General features: G+C 37.7%; 1 protein-coding gene across 2 annotated transcripts in view; it reads right to left on the reverse strand.

The window, feature by feature from the left end:
* The window catches only part of puf (ubiquitinyl hydrolase 1 puf), a 186156-nt gene that overhangs the window by 149045 nt on the left and 10831 nt on the right, over positions 1-26280 (reverse strand). For both annotated transcript variants that reach the window (XM_083118991.1, XM_083118990.1), the window contains exons 4-8: positions 25091-25362; positions 22962-23180; positions 20894-21085; positions 17439-17571; positions 1741-1876 (exon numbers count right to left, since the gene is read on the reverse strand). In XM_083118991.1, the coding sequence (XP_082975117.1) occupies positions 1741-1876; positions 17439-17571; positions 20894-21085; positions 22962-23180; positions 25091-25362 (952 nt within the window). The remainder of the gene's footprint in view (positions 1-1740; positions 1877-17438; positions 17572-20893; positions 21086-22961; positions 23181-25090; positions 25363-26280) is intronic.

The raw sequence follows: 26280 nt of genomic DNA on the forward strand, positions 1-26280 counted from the left end.
GGTGCCAGTAACTTGTCTGACAGCTTGAGAGATATCAGTTTCCAATCTGCGTTACGTTAGGCAGATACGACTTGCCCAACACAATGCAAAGAACAAAAGCAGGATTATTTAGCACAGGGACAATCTGGCCCAATCGTGTATTTCTCATTCCATGCACTCCGATGCAAGCGACATAAATATAATTCCAAGTCGAGAGTCTGGTCCCTTGGTTGTAGCTGATAAGAAAACCTGTATGGGAATGGATGGCAGATGTTATCGTCACGAAATTCTTTCCAGGAAACAGTTAAAAACGTATACCTGAACTATTTACCTTGTTGGGACTGAACTCATTGAATGTACAAGGTAACCAAAAAAGTTCTTGCTGTTCTAGAGCAGTGATAAACAAAGAGCAATACAGTGGACGGTACGTACCTTTAGGTTTCGAAGTAATCTCCATCAGCATCCAACACCTTTTGCCAACGTTCCTGCAGCTGCACAATACCCTGGTGATAAAACTCGGCTGGCTTGGATGCAAAGAAGTACGTGAAGTCGTTCTGAAGGTCTCCCTCATTTGGGAAGGATCTCCCACGACAGAAGGTCCGGTGAATGTGGTGGATGGCACAGTGTCTCCCAGCCAAGTTGCTGAAGGGTCTCCCGGGTCCTCTTTGCCACATGTGGCTTGGCATTGTCGTGCAGGAACAGCACACCCTTGCGATTCACCAATGCCGGCTCCTTATGTCGCAATGCACGGTGCACCCTTTGCAACTGTTGAGAGTAGAGGTCAGCAGTGATGGTCTGACCAGGTGGAAGGAGCTCGTAATGCACCACTTGCCGACAATTCCACCTTACAGAGAGCATAACCTTTCGTGGGTGCAAAGGTGGTCTTGAGGTGTGAGGAACAGGGTCACATGGCGACAACCAAAGGAGTGGACACTTTGGAGTGCCATACAGGACCCACTTTACGTCACCAGTGAGCAAGCGATCAAATATGGGTGTGTTCAGGTGCCGAGTGAGCAAGGACAAACAGGCTGTCACTCGTTGTTCCTTGTAGGCTGCCGACAATGTGTGGGGTACCCACTTGCATAACTTGTATGACTTCCCTATCCCATGCAGGTGCAGTCTGACTGTTTCAGCGGAAACATAGAACCTTTCTGCAAGTTCATCACACGTTAGACCACTGTCCTCCTCGATGGCTGCTTTCAGGGCCTCGTCATCCAACACTTGTGGTCGTCCACTGCGAGGTTCATCCGAAAGGCTCACATCTCCCAAACGGAATTTCTGAAACCAATGACAGGCAGTGCGTTCGTTCACGACATTCTCCCCAAATGCCTGGCAAATGCGGCAACTTGATGAGGCAGCTGACAGGCCCACTTTAAAGTCATACAACAAACACACGCGAACAAGCTGCTTCCATACCTCCATTTCTCTTCGACACTGGACGAGCTATGACTGCTGTGTGTGTGCAACGTGCCTGTATTACTGACAGTCGATGGTCAGACTAACTCCCGATCGCTTGGCAGGCACGTGCGTCATTTCGTTTCCTCTCTGTGAGCGCATGATTAATGGGACGTCAAAAACGGCAAGAACTTTTTTGGTTACCTTGTATAACTGGAAAAATCGTATATCTGAATATTGTATAACTGAAATATAATAGTACACAGCCTTAGGGGAATTGGCAGGGAATACCAGAAAAAAAATGTACTGAGAAAAACGTACTATCACGAAACATATAATTGCGATTTCAGTGTATAAAGTACTCACAATAGCTTCTCCTCCTCTTCAATGGCAACTTCCAAATTTTCTTGGCTATCTTCATGAGGTGCATCTTCATCTGGTTCTTCACTACATTCATCATCCTTCATTTCTTCACCATCAAGTTCCTCTATTTTTATACTCCCTGCAAAAGATGAACCAAAGAAATAATGAGTTCATTTTTCTTTCAGGAACTGTTATATGTCCATATTGAGTATGGGTCACATTTATTTGAATCTTATCAATATATAAGCACATTGGTGTATCAATAGAATTACTCATTGCTGTATCAATAGAATTACTGCCAATTTTACTGATGACATATTTTAAGCCATGTTGTTACTATTTTTATGAGTACAGAGGTGTAATTCACATATGCTTTATTTTGTAAAGTAAATGCCTAAATATGCCAGTTAAATTTTCTAAGATAAAACCTATTATACTCACCTGGTGAAGGTTAATTAACTACAGTCTTCATTCAATGTTTGCAGTTTTATATCGGATTGGTAGAATATCGATTATGGAGAAGCATGGTTGTTGATACATCTGTTTTTATACGATGCATATTTCGTTTTTGACGAAAAAACCAAATTTGAAAAAACACATTGTAGTGTTCATTTTTCATGTTTTTGAAAGGTGTGAGATGCATTTTGTGACCATGTTTTATCACGAAATAATGCGAAATGAACTGCAAAAAGTGAAATTAACTCTTAAACACAAAATTCAGGGTTTATTCACCGACGCGACACCTTCCGAGGTCTGAATTATCCTGAGAGTTATGCAATTTCCGGAAAATTGATTAATTCTGCTATTAATATTGGAGAAGCAAAAATGGACTCCTTTACACAGAAATAAACTTAATACTCTGATAACTACATAAATGTGCTATTAGAAGTGAAATGTTAATTCTGTGGAATAAGTGTAGTTTTTAAATCAAATTTAGGATTATATTCACAATTTTAAAACCAAAATGTCTTTTTATATACCACTTTTCATCCAATTTTTCAATGCTATAACACCGATATTTTATTTTATTTACCGCTTTTGAAACCGAAATTGACTCAGTTTTTGTACCGAAATTTTGCTTTTTTATTTACCAAAAATATGTGCCTCTAACGATACTACTTGCACTTTAGCAGTAGCACTTGCTCTCAAAATTATAAAATTGTTCTTTCCATAACATACCTATGAAAATCCCCCAATTTACTGTAACATTTATCTATTCTACACATTCCTTTCAATGAGTGAATAGCTTTCTCATAAAGACTTAACAATGAAGAAAAGTTCATGAATAGTGAATGAAAATCCACACTTTTCCACACTATTATGTGTGCTCAAGCAACAACTTTTATTGAAGATTAGTTCTTTTGATAGCACTTTAGCACTCACTACTGAAATCACGGCATCCAGCGAAGCAAATAACAGTACAATCAGTGTTGCCACTCATCCTTCTGATACACCTCTATGTCCAGTCACATCAAAAAATGTTTGTGATAAACAGTCAAACAATGTAGTGATAAATACTATTTACCAAAATCTTAGAGGCATTCGATCAAAAACAAAACACTTTTTCCTTAGTGTAATCAGTAATAACTATGACAATCCTTTGTACAGAAACATGGCTAAATCCCTCCATCTCCAATTCAGAATAATTGACGACTGTTAAGTTGTATTTAGGTCAGACCGTACTTCGCTTGAAACGGGGAAAACTCTAGGTGGTGGGATCCTCATAGCCGTAAAAAAAAAAGTTTAATCCTGTATTAGTAAATGCTACAATAGTGGAAGAAAAGATCTATTCTTTAATTATAAAATTTAAAACAGAACACGGTCTCGAGAGTTATGTTTGTGTAGTGTACATTCAGCCATCATCCCCTTTAGTGTCAAACGAAAACCTGTTTTCCCACATAACTGCACATTGTCCTCTAGGGAACCCACTTCTCATTGCTGGCGATTTCAACATCCCTGAAATAACAAATCCCAGTAGCAACTTACTTTCATCAGGTTTGCATTGTCGTGAACTGAAATACTTTCTAGATATTAATGACTTAAAGAGCAAAAGTTTATGACCATTTCCTGTTGTACAGGATTTTGTGTGTCACGCATGTGTGAGAGGTTGCCTGTTTCTTATTGTACCAGAGTCAAGCGAAGGAAATAGTTTGGTACGAAGACTGTGATCTTGTTAAGAGTAATGTTCGATCTTGTTAAGAGTAATGAACATAGTACGAAAGAATTAGAAGTAAGGTCAGATAATTATGATGTTAATTTACAAAAGTAGGTCATACTTTTCAAGATTTGAATCAAAGTGTGCAATCTGCCAAATGTAAAATTACAGAATGTGATACTACTGTAAAAGGCTGTGTCCAGCAAATTTCTGATATTACACATAAAATTGATATAACGGAAGGGAAATGCGTTGGCATGGAATATCAATTAAGAGATTTGAGCAATGAAATAGCCATGTTGAAACTTAGTTTAGATAATATTTTGTCTAGTATGAATGTTCCTTTTAACACATACGTAGATAGAGAATCCAGAATAGATGTAAGTTCTTTACCTAAGTCTAAGAAAGAAAATAGAGTACCTTTTCCAAGTAAAGTATCTGAACATATTACGTACAGAAAACGTCATTATGTTGAAAAAGAATGTAATACTGAATGTATTTCTTCAGGTTCTAAATATCAAGCGAAAGTGAAAGATAAGGCTGATAGAAATGTAGGATTTCAGTATGGCAAAAGCAAAGAAAGTAAACGTGATAGTAGGTTAAGTAAAGTACATGTAACAGAATGTAATAGTTCTGATAGTGAATCAGACCAAAGACTTAGAAGGTCAGAAAGAAAATTAAAGCAAGGAATATTAAAATATTCTGATGTAGATAGATTTCCGAAGTTTAATGCAACAAGAACCGATTATTTAGCTTCCCAGTTCTTACAGGAAGTGGGAGATAGGTTTGAAATGTTGAATGTGTCTAGAAAAGAATACATGAAATACATTCCATTGTTATTAGAAGGAGTTGCTAAAAACTGGTACTTACAAGAAAAAGCACAAATATGTAGTTATTATGAATTTAAGCTTATGTTTTTTAATGTATTCCAGAGTTCTTCATGGAAATCGACTCTTTTGGCAAATATTTTGAGTAAAATGTATTCTAAAGAGTTAACAGACTCTTTTGAGTTACTTTTGGTCTCAGATTAATCTGTTAAACACAATACAGCCTGATATGAGTGATCAACAAAAGATAATTCTAGTAGCTCAACAGTTACCTGTAAAAGGAAAAGAAGCTATTTTAAATCAGCCATATGTAAGTTTGAATGTAGCAGCTGAGCTTGTAGCTAGACATGAAGCTTTATATACAGGGCATGAACAAGAAAGAAAAAGAGATGGTAGATTTGTAGGTGTAAGCAGGCCCGTACCCAAGGGGGGGGCAGGGGGCCATGCCCCCCCTTAAACCATGGAAAAATTTAATTTGAAAGTATAAAGACCTATGAAAATAACGATGATTTTTCAAATTTTGCAAGAATGGGCTCCAGAATTCTGCAGTCTGCAATATTTGGCAATTTTAGATTTATAACCATTGATGCAAGGCTATCAGACATCCCGATTTAGTTCGGAAGGTCCATTCCTTTCAATCCATGTCCCGACTTTTTTTGTCTCAGCTCGAACACTATGTGCTATGAAGGAAGACTCTTGCGCCACTGCAGACATTGTAGCTACTGGTTATGTAGTACTTTCTGTAGAATACTGTGTACATTTTTAAAATTGTTTGACACTCGAGAAACAGGAACCCTTTGATTATTGAATGGTTCCTTTTGTTAGTGTCACTAATTTTTAACATTAATTTGCATAAAGGGGAATTTTGTATGCTTTTTACATTATGGAACAAAGGTTCCTCAATGACTGTAATACAAAACCAGCCATATAGGGGGGTTGGGGCATTTAGCTCTCCACCAGGACCGCAAGGTCCGGTCCCTTTTTGCCGCCACTGAGCAGAATCATAAAACCTTTATCTTTCTCCAGCATCAGGGTTTCTCTGCAACTGATATTGATTCTGCCAATCATAGAATAGCTTACGATTGTATGTAAATAGGAGAATCCACTTCGCGCAGAATCGTTGCTAGATTTTGGGGGCAAAAGATTGCCTGAAGTACTTTCAACAGATATTGTTATTTTCCCAAAATACTCAAGAAAATACGTACAATAATATTTACGAGATTCAATCAATCTGAATTTATTTTACTACAACTTTTATTCTTTTCTACTTGTAATTGTTTTGAACATAAATACATGGGGTGTGGCCATACAAGACTGACAACTTGCACAGTATGTAGAGGACTTCAAGTTGAATAAATTCGATGTTGCAAGATGCTGCAATTTGCATTTTCTATCCCACATGTATGCATTTAATATCTTCTTGGTTGCCACTGGCATTTATTTTTACTGTCAAATAAGATTCAAAAAGCAAAAAAAAAAAAGCGAGACAATATTTTGCCAGCAGAGACACTGCCAGGGTGAAGTCACTTATCTTAGCCGTTCCCTTCAGATAATAAATTTACAGGGCTCGCAGTGACCTGAAAGTCCTGAACAACTGGAGAAGTCCGGCAAACCAGGATAGGAGTAAGAAGGTAATTGGAAACAAAGGAATTTTTTTAAAAGCGTTCAAAACCTGGAAAAGTCAGGTGAATTACATGATTTTTGCTTGTTTGCTTGTAACTGAAAACACATTTTGTTTTTTCTTCCCAACAATCTTCCTTTTTCGTTAATTCCTTCCTTTTATTTTTCATTTATTTTCAAAAATGTTCAACAAACTTGGTTCGTTTGATTAACTTGCAAAGTTGAAGTACAACTCTAATTTATTAGCATGTTAAATCATTATGCAGTCGTCTGAAAAGTTATGTAAAATGCCTGGAAAACTCAGGAACTTTGATTTTGCAAAATCGGTGAACACTCCTCTATCATATTGCTTCTCGTAGGCTATTTTTATTATTTAATTTTTAAAAAATCGCAGGTTAGAAAATGTTCGTCAAAGATTCCTAGCATCGAAATGAGCAAATTTTTCTACACACCCTCTCCCATATATATATACCTAGGTATGGTATATATATATATATATATGTATGTTTACAACATTAATACACATGATGTGCCTCTTTAGAAAAAAAAATATAAAACCTGCCTTTGGGTCTGCCCCCCCCCCTGAAAAAAAATCCTGGGTACGGGCCTGGGTGTAAGACAAATGAAAATTGTATGAGGTGATACAGTGAGGAATAAACTACCTATAACAATATGACGGTATAGGGTCATAATTCCCTTGTTGATAAAACGTAAGTCAGCTACGGTAAAATTTTGATGGTTGGAGAACTGATCTAACCTATTGAGATTGCTCGTCCATGGTGTGAACGCACATGAAACTCAAGAGAAATTTACGGAAGAGGGCTGCTGCTCACGGGAATAACTTGATCTGGAAACTAGGGTTACAAATTTACCCGCAAGAGGTCGTCCTTTATATTAATTTTAAAAAAGGAAGGAAATACTAGTTGAATTAGTAGTGAATATTATTAAATATTTTGTAGAACTCTCAGTTTATTCATTGGGAACTTAACAGCCATCAAACATTTATTTTCAAAATTACGTGAATACTTTTAGTCTAATTATCACTCGATGAGGGACATTTTGACTAATCTTAAGGGAACGGTCGTGTTCGGAAACTTGGAGGCGGAAGGGATGGAAAAAAGACATCAAAATATCTACGTCTCGAGGGAATATTCTAATGTAAAAATTCTAAAGGTGGGGTATAAGTAATTGATAATTGTATCTTAAAACACGCACCACGATGGAATTTGGATATGAAGAGTTCGGAGACTCCGTGTGGCGGTGAAGAAACAATGACTGCACCCCAGGAAGATGGAGGGAAATGATGGTAGTTGACATAGGACCGGCGCGAAACGGTTTGACAGTTTTGACAGAGTTGTTGTCGAAAAGCCTGGACAAAGGTGAATTCGTCTGTACCCAGATGGGGATGCAGTTAGATTTTGGTCACAAGGAGCAGTGAGTAACGGCTGTGTAGACTGTTTGATGCAAAGCATGAGAGCTCACCCATGAGGTAAGGCCATTCGTTCCATTAAGTGCAGTGACGATCGAGACAAAGAATCCAGCGTCAGGTAAATCTACCTTCATGACAATCGCGACGAGAGAAAATAAAATAAACATCACATACAATTTTTAGTTATTGTACTTATCTTTCATAAGTGTCATTCACACAACTGGATAGCAATATTCGGCTTAAATCCATGAACGCATTTGGCTCAGCGGAAGTTGCCATATTGAAAAGAGGTAAAGTACTTTTCGTCAACGGGATTTTCTCTAGGAAAATTAAATCTAACCCATGCATTGAATGTTCTGCAGCTGGTGAAGGAACAAACGTGATTAGAACTGTATTGATGTCGATCGTACGAAATTGTGACGTCACGTATACATTTCCTCGCGATGCTAGAGCATCAATAATTGGACTAGTGCTATGAGGTTGGGGTAACGTCCAGTGCACGGACAAACCTGATATGAAAAGCGACTAGAAAGTACAACTGATAATATTTGGATGTATTGAAACCTGCTTTGACATAATATGATGTTATTATTGTAATATTTAATTCGTGCATGTACTATTTAGATATACAAGGTGCACCAGCTGGTTTGTCAGTAGAACATGAGAATTTATTTTGACGTTTAATCTTACACTTCATTCTAGTTTTTGAAAACTAGGTACCTCAGGTATTATATCATATTGCCATCTGATCAAGTACATTAAAGTTAACGTCATCGTTTGTAACTCAAGAGTTTTCAAACATAAATTGTTTATTTTGTATGAAAGGAATATCATTCAAACTAATTGCAATAGCTAATGTAAATTTGGATTCATCACGGATTTGAATAAATAACTGAATGTACAAATGAGTTACAATTCACCAAGGTACTCATGCATGATGTCTAGTTCTCCATTTATGAGTATTCACTAACCATGTAATTTCTTTCAGGTGAGAGAGATGTCCGAGTGCTTGTTCGATAGTGGTGACACTTTTTAAGCATGATACTGAACTTGTTTTATTCATAAATCATAAGAGTGAAAGTGAATTGACATTTTCACGTCTTACCGCGAATTGATCTTTCAGACTTATCAGGCATGATGCAGGGAAAGAGCGGGAACATTAATTAAGGGATTTTCAGTAACTGCTTTGTGCATCTGCCTAGTACAGGGCAGTTTTCAACAAATTGACTGATTTTTGAATTTCTCTTATTTCATCTTAAATCAATGTGAACTTGAAACATAGTTATACTATTCTTACTAGCAGGGGTTGACTTGTTGAGACCAATCAATCGTCGCCAGCGCGACCGTACGGTTATTCTACGAGAGGGAACTGATTTGGAAAGATTAGCTTGTTTGAATTGGATGTGATAGGTGGGAGTGGCAATGGAGGAGGGATAAGTAATCTTATGGAATAGTCAGGCTTAGGCAACCCCGCTAGAGCGGACCGTTAAAACAGTTTTCAAAGAAACCATGTGAATGAAAATAGTGGCAATGTTGATAGAGATCAAAACATGTCTAACCAAAATGTGAATGTAAGACAATGGTCATGGGTTCAAAGACCTAACCATTCTCAATTAAGTTACAGATTACCTCATAGAAATTGGAATGATTCAAATGTAATTAGAAGAAGTAGATATAGTTACAATGTTGGTAATGATGACTCTGTTAGATATGATAGTAATGAGAGAATTGTAAGTGGAACTAGTTATAGAAATAGCAGTACAAATACAGTTCCATATAACAATATTCAAGTTAGTAACAATAGTCATAGTAGACCTATGAGAGAGTCTGTGTTAAGAAATTCTGAAATTAGTGGACTGAGATCTTGTTCTGAAGAGACAGAAACTGTAAATGTAGATTCTTCGCCTACAGCGAATGCACCTTTGTACATGCAATCACAATCTTTAAACTAAGACCCGAGTCTATTGTTACATTGACACTGAGTAGCGTAGATGAAGACAATGATGTTGTGTCTAATTAATTCTGACATTGAAACTCATGTAAAGGAGGTTTGTAATGTAATACCAATCCAAAGATAGGTGAAGCTCAATTGAAAACTGTATGTAAGATAGATATTGATTTCTACGAGGATATATTGGAAAATGAAGCACAGTGTAACTCAAGTAATATGGTGTTACCTGTGAATTTAAGAAATAAGATAAAAAGTACTACATTTCTTTTTTCAAACATTAATGGAGTGAACAATAGATGTTTATTAGATACTGGGTGTAAAACAGGGGTGGCGCCAGAAATTTTGAACCAGGTGGGAAGAAGTTCCTTATTGATAGATTTGGGTGGGCAGTATAAATGTAAGACCATATATAGTATATATGTGTATGTAAGATGTATGTATCCCCTTCTCTCTTATACTCCAGATTTTCCTCTTACTTCTTTTCCCTTTCCTTTTCTTGCTTTCCCCTTTATTCCTTTCTAATCTATTCTCGCAACTTGTTCCATTTCCTTTCGCTTTGTCTCTGATGGACACAATTATTTCAAGGAAGTGTTTACCCATGCACAGCCATACCTCACCCATACATTCTAATCACATTCTTTCATGCATGTTAATACAGTGAAATAAATGTGAATTAGGTTTAAGCTTGTGTAGCAAATACAAGACACATACTTTATTTTATGTATTCGGCGACAATGATAGAAAGTGCGATGGTAGACAATCGTGAAGTTTCTCGTAATTTAAATGCATGTTCCTGAGCATAGTATTTCATCGTATGAGTTTTTGACTGAGTTTCTTACTCCTTGGGGGTCACTTTTCTTAGCTTACAAGGTTTGTACAACTGAGAAATTTTCTGAATGTTTGTAATAGCTGCGATTGGGTGGCAACATTTGAGGGGCAAGGACAATACTTTGTATACTTTTTCTTGGTAGAAAAGGCTTAGCATAAAGAGGCCATAGTGTGGGGCAAAAGGTGGCAAAATGTGGTGGGGGAACTGCATCCCCCACTGTCCGGTACTCCTAATCGCCGCCACTGAATGTTTGGATAAAAATGAATGTCTTATTAGGAATGATTTAAAACACACACGGAAAACTAATTCTTTGTTCATTGTCCATGAAGTACTCCTAGGCTAATGAAAGGCTATTTTGACAAAATATCACTCATAAGTAATTAACATGTAGGATTGAAAAATCTGTTCAGAATTGAAGAGATTATTAGCTAAGTTGCTATTCGTTTTCTGAACTGTCATGTTACTAATGTGGGAGAAGCAATACACGTATGGTTACATGAACATATTTTTTGAGGTAACAAAATGATTTAGGACACAAGGAATTCATCGAAGTTGATCACCGTGCCAGTAATAATTCATATATTTTTCATAGATGACTTGGGTTGTATGGTGTGACCACTTCGAACACACTAGAATGTCAATCTCTACCCTGTGCAGCAAACCCTGGAAACTTTATTCTTTCAGGACAACGAGTCCCTGGCACTTGAGTGTCAGCATGTGTTTGTTTTCGCCCCTTCGTTACTTTCATCTAATCACCATTCAACCTTATCGTCGTCATTATCAAAATTAGAAGAAAAATGACTTTAAATAGAACAATCAACCACAACTTACTCTTCCAAAAATGGAATTTCATTAGTCCATAGCTCTTAGAAAGTTAAGGTGGTAGTTTCAATTGCACAGCGTTTCATTAGTGGATCAAGGCAGCTAATTCCATGAACAATGATGTTGTTTTCCGAAAGTCTCAAATATTTGTCTCAGGCAATCACCATCTTAACCCTTTAAGTACCACACTTTTTCTTTTGATTTTATTGACTGAAATTCTGATTGGATATGATAAGGGGGTTGTTTTAAAGTGATCAACGCAGTAATAAAAAATTTACCTGTTGCCAGTTTCATATAAATAACTGTCCTAAAAATAGGATGCTGGTACAATAGGGTATCATACTCAACATATGCACCTTTCTCACATAACCTAAGATGATATAAGAAGTTTCAAAGCTTGGTTAAAAGTTGTATTACTACTTCTCTGTTTATTGATTATTACATTTGATACACACGATACACATACATTTTCAAATAATAAGACAAGGAAACAATACATATATGGAACTCTGGTTGCTTATTGTGTGTGGTAAGGTGTGAAACAATCTTTGCACAATGTTACCAGACATTTCTCACAAAATGTTAAGGGTTTAGATTTGCAGTTCAGTCCTTGGCACCTTCTCTGTTTATCTCTTCGCACAACATAATGTCCAATGCCATCATACCTCACATCTTGAAATGTGGAGTGTGATGTTGTTTTCGTGGGTTTTCCAAATGCAGATGGACGTCCTTGTCCTGCCTTCAAATATGCCACTGCAATTGTTCTTCTGTATTCCAGCAAGTCCATTCCTGATTGTGGTACCTTTCTGTACACAATCCACGAATTTACAACTGCCATGTCAAGCATTCTTGTAAACAGACACCAATACCATTTTTTACCTCGAACAGAAGCATTGTATTTGCTTACGAGCCAGTCGTGGTGGTCAACGCCACCCATGTATTTATTATATGCCTTTACAATATGTGGCTGAGGGATGGAAATTTTCGCTCTAGATGTTCTGCTCCATCGTGATGTTTGACACAATGGCTCAATAGTATCAAAGTTGGTACCAATAGCAACACATTTATTATCGTTCCACTTGACAAATAGTATCTCTCCTTCCACATCAAAATAGTAGTCAAATGTGCCCCTTGCATCTTTACTCAATTCTTTTGAATCCTTCAAGGGACACTTACTAAGGCGATTCTGCCTCAACGTATCTGTAGCTCTAATGCCTTTGTCTCGCAAGTGCACAAGTAAGTCTCTGCTGGTAAATAAATTATCAAAAAATACCCAGTAGCTGTTTGGCTCTTGAATTGGTTCCAACTTATTGAACACAACACGGGAACCCAAAACTAAGTTTTCTCTTTCATTGTGTGCTATGTCTTTGCCACAATATAGGTCAAAATTAAAGCAGTATCCACTTTCACCACACAAAGCCCACATCTTATATCCAAATCGGATTGGATTTCCCCGAATGAATTGCTTCAGTCCATGGCGGCCATAATATTTCACTATCATTTCATCCACTGACAAATATTTCTCGAATATTTCGGAATTTCTCATTCACAGCATCCAATAGTGGACAGATTTTGAAACCTCGATCATCTTTGAATTCGTTCACTTTGCTGTTATCATTGAAGTGTATAAAACTCTTAATTTTGGGATACTTATTTCTTGGCATGGCCTTTCTCACAATATCTACACATAAATCATCATCTTCACTCCAAAAGTGCTTCTCACTGGGCACCTTGTGATAGCCTGATAGTAACAGAATCCTTAAGAATCGCTTTAACTCATCAACTGATAGAGAAAACTGCAATTCGTTTTTTGTTTCTGTTGCATACTTCACAGACTGTGTAGTAATCAAATTCAAAACATCGCAATCGAAAAACATTTCAAAAACTTGAAGCGAAGATTTGCCTGCCAATGTAGTTTCCATATCGGCTGCCTATGATTCTGCACAAAGACCTTCAACTTGCAATTTGGTGTACACTGGGTCACATTTCCTCCAATTTACATCACATGTTGATAGCTGCCTCTTCTTCACTCCCCCTCGTAACTTTCTACTTTTGCTGCAACCAGGTGTAGGGATTTCTTCAGGTTCTTCCACATTCAAAGAAGAAGACTCCGTGTTTTCTTCATTTGGTACAATTTGCAAAAGTAACTCACCAGGGACATCCGCAACCTCCACATCATTTATTTGATCATCTTCAAAAATATCTTCATCGCTGATGATGTCATTATCGGGAGGCAGAACCACCACACTCAGTTCTGCAGAGTTGTCAGCTACGGCTGGATCAAGGAGAATATCCTTTATTTCACTTGCTGTAAGCCCCTTCCTAAACATGTCGACAAAGGTAAGATGATGAATAATGGGCACAGTAACATGCAAGATGTTACCTCCTGACACGCAAAAATCACAATGGTTTTGCATACGCAGCTACTCGTTTGTCTTGTGTTGCAACGAAGCTAGAGACATCTGTGAGGAAAAAGATGAAATTGATACCTTTAAGTTCCAGCATCCTATAAATAGGACAGCAAACTTCATTACCATTCCACAAAGACAAAACCCTCGTGGGTTTGAGATATTCTTCATATAAATCGTATGGAGACCCTTTCAAAGTTATATATAGCATTTTTACATGCCCACTGCATATTGTTTGCAAACTAGATGAATGAAACTGATAGCATGACATAGTACTAAATATTGCTTTAATTAACTGTACTTTTACTTATGCTGTTCTCAATCCAAATTGTTATCTTTATTTATGAACATAGTTATTAATATGCTTTATTGAATAATAAAACAATTGCTTGTTCATAAACTTATTTTTACATTTAATAAAAATTATGAAATCAACTGTCCTATTTATAGGACGCTGGTACATAATGGGTTAAAATGGATGAATCTTCTGTGGCGATGAAATGGCACGTTTGGTGCGACTTCTTTGTATATATTTTTCACCAATGGCATAACGCTGTCGCATTATAATGAAGAGGTCCTGTGTTCGACTGCCCCCTCCTCTGGTGGAAGCACAATGTACACGGGTTCGGACTACACGTTAAACTGTAGATTTAGTCCCGATTAGCCTATCTGAGCATAAAAGTGGGCTTTAAAACAAACTAACAAAATTGTCTCCTGGACACTTAGTGACAAAACTTTTTTTTCTTTACTTCAACTGCATCTACAGATTCTGTTGATATTTTCGGTTGATTAATGTGGCAAAATTTATGTGTGGGACGAGGATTTTTAAATAGGATAAGCCACTCATTAGTAATTGAATAATTCTGTAGCTTTTTCCATACATAACTGGTTTATTAAAATTTATCCACTTCAGTATTGTAGTGATTATTGTGATTCCTTCTTATTAGTAGAATGAATATAAAGTTGATATGTCGCATACCATATTGATATTTGTATGTAACAGGCATATAAAAATTGTAATGAAATAAAAAAAAGGGACACTTCTGGAATGTCAATGCAGAGCTAATTAAAACTATATTATACTCTCTAGCATACTTAAACCTGAAGGTTTATGGCTGCAGCAACACAAGCCTTCCATCTTGGCCTTCCTACTGGTCTCTTACCATCAGGTTTCCCAACAAAAATCCTGTAAACTATTCTTTCCTCTGCCATTCGTGTCACATGGCCTGCCCATGTCTTCTTGGTTAAATTATTCTAATAATTAAAAAGCCGAAATAATGTATTGTGTTGCCGGAGGAAGTAACGCTAACATGATGTTTTCATTTGTTTATTTGGAGATTATTTTAACCATAGCCAAGCCGAGATTTATATACGAATTTGGAGGCCCGGAGCTGCAGTCCTCAACTTCAACCTAAATTCTGATCTAATGTTGATCATACCCTGCATAATTTTGAGCCTCCTAAGCCTACTAACTGCTTTTCATCATGGAAGTATTCATTTGATCACAGTTTTTGTTTTAATAGCTCTTTCACTTTCTAATGAGAAAATTGGCTTTTTATGGGATGATAATATGTGAACATTTCTAGCATAGATAATATTCACAAGTAAAATATACATGTTATGAACACCAGAATACACTTATTTATCGAATCATTCATATAGCTATCTCCAAGTATATGTACTTACTGAGTTTGATTGGGTGAGCAATCGGGTGGGCACAGGAATTTTTGGGTGGGCGCTTACCCACCCGTGCCCACCCCTGTCGCCATCCCTGGTGTGAAATTACGCTTATGTCAGAGAAAAGAGAGAAATAACGTCTGAAGTAAAAAGTCCTAAACTTGATTTTGTGGAAAACATAATTTTACTTGATTATACTGGTAAAAGAAAGCAAAAAATACTACGTAAATTCTGTGTAAATCTTGAAATTGATACCATTGAATTTCTGATCCAGTTTGTTGTAAGAGATTTATCAGTTGATGTGTTGTTAGGTTTAGACTTTTTATATAGTATAGAAGCTCAGATTGACTTCAGAGATAATTCTATGATCTTTAACTCAGAACAAAGTTCACATTTAGTTAAGTTAATTCCAATTTCATGCACTTATGTTGAATCTGAAAATAATTTAGAAAATGATTGCCTAAGAATAATGACAAAATCTGAAAAGAGTGAAACAGTTGCTAGTGACCAGGGTGGAAGGATATCCACGGTTGGTCAAGTCTTGGTGTAAGCGGAGGTTACAGCTCTGTCGGGAGGTGGGTGAGGTGTTGAGGCGTTGACCTCTGAGGGCCAGGGAGAATGGGATGGCTTTCTTGGTGTGGAACAGATGGGAGCTGGAAAAGTGTAGGTATTGCATATGGTTGGTAGGTTTGATGTGGATGGAGGTTTCCAAATGTCCTTCCTTCATGTGCACATCCACATCTAGGAAGGTGATTTGGTTGGTGGAGTGACAAGCCTTGACCAACCGTGGATATCCTTCCACCCTGGTCACTGAACAAATATCCAGAGCTGCTTCATACACTCCCACCAAGAAACCTGCCACCAATCCCCCTGCACTTGTCACCCAATATCACCCCCACCTCAACAAAATCACACACACTCTACATTCCCTCCTTCCCATCCTGCACAGTGATCCTGACACCAGAAATATCTTCCCCGACAAGCCCAGAGTTGTTTTCAAACGCCCTCCCAATCTCCAAAACATCCTGGTCCACCACAATCCACCTACTCACAATCAACTCGCACCTGCCCGCAAATGCAACCACCCAAGGTGCAAAACCTGACCCATATTTGTCACTTCCCGCACCCTCCAGATTCACACTGCCACCGGCAAATTCACCCTCTACCCCAAAGGAACCTGCTACAGATCTAACCTAATTTATATCCTCACCTGCAACATCTGTGGGAGCTTCTACCTGGGGGAAATATCCACAGCCCTGAACCTCCGCATCAACAACCACCGCTCCTCTACCCAAAACCTGGACTTTGCTGTTGCCATTCACACCAATCACCACAATATTCCTTTTAATGACTGCTTCCAGGTAGCGATCGCCCACTGCTTGACCCAATCCACCACCACCTCAATACGTAGAAGATGGGAGAGGGCCTACATATTGACCATGAATGCAACCACACCCCCAGGCCTGAACAAGGCCACCCAGTAACGCCCCTCATCCGCTAACCTCACCCTTACCACCACCTTTCCCCCCACCACCACCACCACTCACAGTTTTCGACAAGCCTGGTGAAAGAACCATCTATATGTATATTTTTTTTTTTGTGGCACTGTCAACAGTTTTTCTTTTTTTTTTCGGGACCTGGCAACACTGCAGGTCATGCTTACTCTTCCTTCTTGTCACCAAGTACTACAACGTCTCTCTACTCCTGAAGATGTGACATACCATCAGTACTAATATTTACATGTATATAAGCTGATTATCTATGTATAACTCATATACAAATATTACATAAACTCTATTAATTCAAGCAATATATGAAATCAGTCATGTTTATAAGTATGTTGTAGATTGAAATGTCATACTTCTCACTTGATTTAATATTCTTTTTGTATTACTTTCTTGTTTACATAACACTCTGTGAACACTGTAATTGGGCATGTGCCTGTGTGTTCGAAATAAATGAATAAATAGGAGTGCAACTTACCATCTGAACTCTCTACTTCGCTTCCATGACGCAAGTGATTCCTACGCTGCTTCCTCGCATGCTTGCATGGTGATGGTCCCTCGCTTGCTTCACTTGGTGTTTTATGAATTTCACTTTGCTGTGAACTATCAGGCTACAACAAAAAATCACAAAAACTTGGTTCACTGCATCAATCACAGATATGGATACATATCTACAGCTAAAATATACCTGTAACTTTTATTTTTATTTTTTGTATGCTCTGTTTCCTCTTGTATTCCTGCTCTCTGACAGGTAAAACAAACATATTCTGCTCAGCATGTGGTGTTCCAAGCTTTTTGTGCGAGTTAAAAATTCCTATTAAAGACCAGTAAGTCAAAAAATTTCTAACAATACATGTGTAAATACGGCGAAACTAGTACTCAATATTGGTCGATATAAGCACATTCGTGTATCTAGAATTACTGCAGAATTACAGAACAAAGAAGAAAAAAACAGTTTCGCGGATAAAGTGAGTACTAGTTTCTCCATATTTATATACTACCGCGTCTTATTTCCCAATTATGAATACCTGTACGTTGATAATGCAGATGTTTGGAAGTTGTAATAATGTGATGTCCTTTTCAACTAGGACGACAGCTGAAAGGTTCTCGTGAAAGCACATGAAAAAAGCAAATACAGTCAGGCCCGTAGCCAGGCAGGGGGTGGGGGTGGGGGGGGGGTGGCTGGAACTGCCGTCAGCCTTCCTTGACATTAGGTAAACTATTTTGCATAATTTGGTTGCAGTGAAGAGTGAAAATATAGACAACTCACAACCTTAAGGATAAATCCACAGAATATGAACAGCAGCTATTACATTCGCTCATTTTGTTTATGAGAAGAAGTAGCTCCAAGTATTTAGAATATTCTCTAGACTTCAGAAAGTTCTTTCATAGGAGAGCTTCATTATCTGTACCTTCACTGTCCCTGTTGCGACCTCCCGTTTAGACAGAAATCTGCGACTTTGATGTCATCAAGCATATTCGCTCTGTATTTGCATCAAAGGTCAACAGCTCCAAAGTTTTGGGAAGGAAGGGGAGTTTAATTGCTTCAGCCGGAGGTGGAATATACTGTAGGCACTGTGATTGAATATTGTGTATTTTCTTGTGTGTGATATAAATAGCTGTATAATCTAAAGAAGTATGGTGTGTAAGGGATGATTTCAGAATCAATCAATTAACACTTCAAGAGATGTTTTAAAAGATGTAGAAAAATGTAGTATTTGTGTAGTATATTTATAAATTTTATATAACTTAATGAGGCCCCCCCCCCCCCACACACACAAACACATAATTTACCTTCATTTAATTCTGTTATTTTTTTTAGAAATGGACTTGGTTTACAAAACACCCCTGGAGACCAATTCTAGCTATGGGCCTGAATACAGTGCAACATATATTATATGTTTTGAAGGCAGAAAAATGCATACGGATGTAAAATGTAAAATCTGGGAATGTAGTGGCCAATCTCCGTAAATTGGCCCCTTTCTTGGAGGGACAAGGTCAGGGTTTTAGCTTTTGCTCAAGCCTCAAACAAAATTTATCAAGCAATAAAACCCTGTGAATTTCTGAGGGCACTTGTTCTCCAATTGTACGGCAGAAGACTCTGTTGCTTTACTCAGTGTCAATGACATCCAAAAACTGATCTGACAACCTGCATTACTTTCAAATACTCATTTTTCTTATTTTTACATAACTTTTCCATCTTTGTAAGCTAACTGTGATGATGAGGATTAGATGAAATTGATGAACAAGTGCTCACAAAGAAGTGCACATGCCCAGGCCAGGAGTTGAACCCCGAATTTTCAATGGTGAGATTGAGAGTTGATTACTCAATATTCTCTGTCATTCAGATGGCTTTTAAATATACTCATATATATAGTGCAAGTTCAAATATGTATGAGGGTCACTATTTATATTTTGAGCCTTGGCAACACTGATTGAAGTTACGCGCGATTTGACGTTTGCACGAAATCGTCTGGCATTATTGACCATAACGTACTTCAAATGTTTTGTCAATAGCTTCATTTGTGTTGTTTATGTTGCCTTGGAGATTGCATGACAACAATAAAATGGAATTAACTCGTGAACATTTTCGTGCGATGATTTTTTACGATTTTCGACGTGGATTATCAAGACAACAGTGCATCGATCAACTTACTTCCACATTTGGCGATGAAGCCCCATCCTTTGCCACTGTGAAATGCTGGTATAACGAATTTAACCGTGGCCACCATTCGCTCACCGACGAGATTCGCGAAGGTCGTCCAAAATCAGTTGTTGTTCAAGAAAACATTGATGCTGTGCAAAACCTAATACTGCAAGATCGTCATGTGACATACTGTGAGATTGAGGCAACCATAGGCATTAGTTCCACCAGCATATATAAAATATTACATGATCATTTAGCTGTGAGAAAGGTATGTTCTCGATGGATCCCACACAATTTGACAAAAACTCAAAAAGATGCTCGCGTCAATTGGTGCAAAGAAATGCTCAATAAATACAATCGTGGTGCTTCAAAAGACGTATATAAGATTGTAACAGGTGACGAATCATGGATATATGCATATGAGCCGGAACGTAAACAGCAGTCGACTGTATGGGTGTTTCAAGATGAACCCAATCCAACAAAAGTTGTTCGCGCTCGAAGCACATCGAAACAAATGGTCGCCTGTTTTTTCAGGAAAACTGGTCATGTGGCAACTCTGCCTTTAGAGGAACGTAGAACGGTCAACTCTGAATGGTACAACAATTTGTTTGCCAGAGGTCTTCGGTCAAATACGGAAAACAAACAAACGCCGTCGGATCATTCTTCATCAAGACAATGCCAGCTGTTACACATCTCGTCTAACAACCGACTTTATGAACAGTCAAAAAATCGAACTGATGGGTCTTCCACTGTACAGTCCTGATTTGGCACCCAATGACTTCTTCTTGTTCCCGAATGTCGAGAATAAATTGCGTGGACAACGATTTTCGTTGGCAGAAGACGCCGTTGATGCATTCAAAAACCATATTATGGAGGTGTCTCAAGAAGATTGGAAAAACTGCTTTGGCAAATGGTTCGAACGAATGCAAAAGTGTATTGACCATAAAGGAGAATACTTCGAAAAACAATAAAGCAGTTTTCAATGCCAAATTCCTGTTTTTTTCATTGTTAGGCTCAAAATATAAATAGTGAACCTCGTATATGTTCTTCAGGTGTCAGTGGCTAAAAACTTAAAAGCGTAAAAAAATGTACAATTCGAGACTGAAAAAATCTGGGCTGCACCAGATACACTTCTGAAATAACAGATTACTTAAACTACCGCCAATTAATAAAACAAATAACACATTTTGAATAATTTACAGGATATTCTGACTTCGTAAAATAGTGGAAAAGTGTTGGCAAGCATTGACAATTAAATTCAACCCAGATCATTCCAATATTCATACCTGCTCATCCTCTGAGTTGCTCCCTTCCATACTGACACTATTCTCACTGCTGGTGACATCTGGTCGTCTATTCTTTATGGCTCCAATGGCAGTTTTGCTGAGACCACTAAATGGAGATTCACTTTGTATATGGGTATAGGTACCTCCACTCGTCCAAATGAATTTAATTAGAGCCGATGCCAGATACAAACTCTACAGAAAAACAAAATTGTATGTTTACAATCAATCAAAAACTTAAGATGATTCTTAAGCCAGCAATAAAAAAAGTTCACTTTTAAATACCAATATATCATAAAAAAGAGGATTGTAGTTGTAACAAGTTGTTTTTTCTTCTATGGAGTTGTATATCCTTGCTAAGGTTGTGCCAGCATTTCCTCTTCATCTCAATAGTAAATGGTAACTATATTGAACAAAGCCTTATTCGTGTGTCATGTCTTTTGATTTCCTTCATTCATCATGTGTCCACCACCTGTTCTGTTACTCATACCAATTCCAACCAATGCCGATCCTTTAGGATTGTAACAATTAAAATTGTCTGCAATATTGATTAAGGTCATGTATAAGTTTTCCAATTTGAGTATACCACATCAATTTACTAGAAGAGTTTTGATTTAAAATATTGAGAGAACTATTAAAATTAACATGTATGTATTTACATTTAACCTCTTCAGGATCATATACACCTGGGTTGTCTAGTGCGGAAAGGAATGATCTCTTGATGCCCAGTGTGAGTGCAACTCACTACATTGGCAGATCTATCAGACCTGTCAACAAGCATACACAACGCAAAGAAATCCCAACCCACTACAGACTAGCAAGGCACCTCAAGTTCAACAAACACAGGATCCAAAAATTTTCAGTTAGGCATACATCACACACCCTAATCAACACCAAAATCAGACACATGCAATTATGCACTTTCCGCACGAGCTGAATATCGACAGCAGTCGGACTAATCATGTTTGGCTCCTGCTATTACAACAGTACAAACCCATCCTGCCCAGCAGACGAAATGGCTACACCAGCACCCCTAGCTGTAGTCGAGGAAACAACAACCGGAACTGGAATTCAACCTAACAGTAAAGCATCGAGTTCCCAAGTGGATGGTGGCAGAGGCCACCAAAATTAATAGAACATTTACAAGTAAGTATCGCTGATATATCTTAGTAAGTCGCTTACGTCTTATATTATCAACCGCGTTGTTTATTCCCCTCAATATGGAAAATAACATCATTTTAAATCCTTTTTTGTGAAAACGTTTTTATGTTCTATTTTCCTTCTCGCAACACACATCCTGTGCATAACAGGTTGTATAACTGCCAGGATAAATGGTGCTACAGTCTCCTAGGAATCTTTGTGTCCATTTGACCTTCGTTTAAGCTGCAAATTCCAATAACGACCCCTTCGAAATAACAACCCTTTTCCCGGGAACTGTGAAAGGTCATTGCATTGAGAGTTGACTGTATTGTAAATTTTTCAAACGCAAATTTTATTTTCGACTGGTTAAGAACATTAAAATCTGGGTTCTTCAAATGCATGAAAATATTTTTAACAAGAATTACACATTGTAGAGAAAATTTGTAGAAGAAAAATTTCCAGGATAATTTGACCCTTTAGCAATTTTTGTGGATCCCATACAATGCCCAGAATGTGGAAAAATATCAGTTGGTATCAGTGATCAAATTTAAACCTATACTTTCCAATACTGATACCAATGAATAACTGCCATTTTGCTATTAAGATTAACGGTGAATTGATGCAAAGATTACATACACTCTTTGACAGGCTGTAATGCCTTGATGCCAAAACTATCCCTAAATACCTTGGAACCCCAATTTACAATTCCAGAATATTTAAACTGCAATGAGTCATTATTATGGACTCTGCAGAACACACGAACTCCAGAAAAGTACCGGCCACTATTGATAATTAAATTTCAACAGATACTTTCCATCACTGATACCATTAGTATACTCAACTTTGATGATTAAAAAAGTACATATTATTGAATATGGAAAATGCATAGTCAATACTGAGTGTGTTAACATGTTCTATCAGAAATGCATACCTGTTCAGTATGATCCTTAGGTTCTAGCTTGCACAGCAAGCTATATAGATGCAGTACTGGACCTGCTTCCAAATTCTTTATGAGGGGAGGCAAAAGATCATGCACCTGTTTGCTGCAGTGCTTCAACTGAGCAGCCTGCCAAATTATATCAATATGATCATTGGTGATCTTTCCTTCCATAGCCAAGAAACTCAGGATTACATGGCTTTGCTTTATTAGCTGAAAGAAAATGAAATTAAGTTTCATCAAAATCATAATAATGTGATACCCAAACAAAAAATGATGTATGTCATCATAAGACTTTAGTCTGTGTAGTTGATTGGTAATGAGAAATAAATTTAGATCAGCTGTTGCTGCCATTTCAGCATCTGAGCACAAACTTTGATAAATAATTCTCAGTAACATTATTTACACTGTTGCTCACCATATATACAGATGGGGGACAAAATAATATGAACACCTGTGAAATTAGAGAAAATCTTTATTAATATGGGGTTGGACCACCCTGTGACTGAAGTACACTTTGTATGCGACGTGAGATGGACGCATAAAGGTTATGCACAATGTTTAAGGGAATATGGAGCCATTCTTCCTCCAGAGGAGTCTCCAATTCCGAAAGTGTGGCTGGAGGAGGACTTCGAGCACGAAGTTTGGACTCCAAATATCCCCACAAATTGTTCTATAATGTTCAAGTCAGGAGACTGTGGGGGCCATTCAAGATGTCCCACTTCATCGTCATGTTCTTCGAACCATGTTTGGACAGACCCAGCAGTGTGGATAGGAGCGTTGTCGTCTTGAAAAAGTGGCCGCTCCCCAGAAAATAAAGTCTGGACAAAAGGATGGAGATGATCCCCGAAAATGCTCCTATAGTGATTGGAGTTGATCTTCCCATGCAGAAAAACAAGTGGTCCCACACTGTGTCAAGATATTGCACCCCATACCATAATGGACCCACCTCCATGCTTCACAGTCGGCAAGAGGCAGTCAGGATGAAACGCATCTCGGGGCGTTCTACACACATAAACGTGCCCGGTGGTCTGAAATAACGTGAATGTTGATTCATCAGACCAGATGACTTGTTGCCACTGATGTGGAGACCAACTTCTGTGAGCTCTGCACCAATGGCGTCGCTTGACAGCATTACGTGATATCACCAACGGCTTACGAATTGCCACTCTGCCATGAATGTTTGCAGCATGGAGTTCCCTTTTGAAAGTTTTGGTTGAAATGGGGTCCTGGAGATACCTGTTCATTTCAGATGTTATCTCGGATAACGATTGCGTGTGCTTTCGGGCCACTATGCGCTTCAACACCCTCCTATCCCGAGCAGCAAGCTTTGTCTTTCGTCCAGTGTTGTGCCTTGAAGACGCCATCTTACCTTGTGTTGTGTATGCTGTCATAACGGCTGATACTGTGCTCCTAGCACACCCCACAAGGTTTGAGGTTTCCGTCACCGTGGCTCCAGCTGAACGTGCTCCAACAATCATGCCTCTTTGGAACTCTGTCAGGTCTGACATTGCAGCGTCTCTTGAGAGCGTACGATAGACGAATGTACCACCAATGACTGCTGTTGACAGACTAATACCTTCCCCTTCACGGCCACTAGGTGGCAGACTTCAGTGTCAGGTGGTGCTGCTGTACTGCCGGTGTGAAATGTGGCATACTTTTTCACAGGTGTTTGTATTATTTTGTCCCCCATCTGTAGTTCACTAGATATTTTCTTTGGGCTATGGGAACAACACTGTATACCAGGTAAATATCTAAAACTCAAACAATGTTTGATAGATAGAATCATGACAGTTATATCTAACATACTACAAAGCACATCAAAAGATACTTTACACTGTCTGAATACACATAATCCCACATTAAAGTTGTACGAAAAAAAAGTTCTACTTAAAAATAAAAATGTTGAATGTTGTACTTGTTATAATAGTAATTCAGTTATAATATTCTTATATTTGGCTATATATGCAAGGATGGTAACAAGATGTGTCACGAAGAATCATCCTTATATTAAACTTATTGTCGTGGATGCCTATAATAATTTCACACTATAGACCCACAATATATATTCTTATTCAATTACTACAATTACTATATGAAACAATTATTATTATTTTTATTACCTCTACATGAAGATTTGGTCCAAAAATGTGTGAAATTATTTGATTTTCGATCAACCAATTAGCCAAATTCTGCCCTACATTTTCCACTTCTATTATGCTCTCATTGTTACATAATTCGTTGAATATGTTAATGTGACTGTTGATTTGGGCAATGCCTGCTAATCGCATAGTGAGGGTTGAACTTGAAAAGTATTTAAATGCCAAGTCCAGTCCATCTCTATCAAACGTCAATGGTGCATCCAAGGGGTCCTTCACGGCACTCCACATAAAGTCTGCCAAAAGAAAGGGGAAAAAAAATAATAATTACTTTAATTACAGACCAATTGCTAGAATTTGAAAGTACATGAGAGATTATAATGGTATTACTATGGCTTTGCTGATACTGTTGATGATCTATTGGCATCGGCATCATTATTGGAAAGTAGGGATGGGACCGATTAATCGGTACTCTATCGGTATCGGCCGATATAGGCATATCGGTGTATCGGTTTATCGGTAAAATTACCGATTATTTTACCGATCCGATATATCGATTATTTTCTGATAATTTAGTGCAAAATTGTGCCATTTTGTTGTAATTTTTATGGATAATATACATGCCCTACTTTCTAAAAAAGTAAATGTCTAAATATGCAATTTCTCTTGCACTGCAGTCACCTTGAAACACACATTTATTAAAGAGATCAGTGAACCTTTCAGGTTCTTCAAGGACTATTTGTAAGTTTATATCGGATCGGTAGAATATCGGTTATCGGTATCGGTAAATTTTATATCGGTACTTTATCGGTATCGGGCAAATTTTCATATCGGCCCATCCCTATTGGAAAGTATTGCTTCAAATCCCCTGAATTTTTCAGGCACTTTTACAGGGTGTCTACCAAAATAACAACTCGAAAATTCTTAACTTTTTCTTGACCTTTCTTTCTTTTTCTTGACCTTTTTTTTCCTTTCTCTTTACTTAGGAAAAGTTGAAAATTAAGAAAATATATTCTTTATTTAATGAAAAACCCCTACTACAGTATCCGGATGAAAACTGAAGTTTAACAAGAGATTTAGACTTGCTATGCATGAAAAATTCATGCTTCAGACTTCACTCTGGATGGGGAACGGCCACATTATTTTATTTAATATTTTTACACAACTTATATGCAAGAATGAAATTCTTAAGAAACAAAGTACACAAATCATAA

Source organism: Lepisma saccharinum, chromosome 3 (genome assembly GCF_977018435.1).
Source record: "Lepisma saccharinum chromosome 3, izLepSacc3.1, whole genome shotgun sequence".
Taxonomy (NCBI): Eukaryota; Metazoa; Arthropoda; class Insecta; order Zygentoma; family Lepismatidae; genus Lepisma; species Lepisma saccharinum.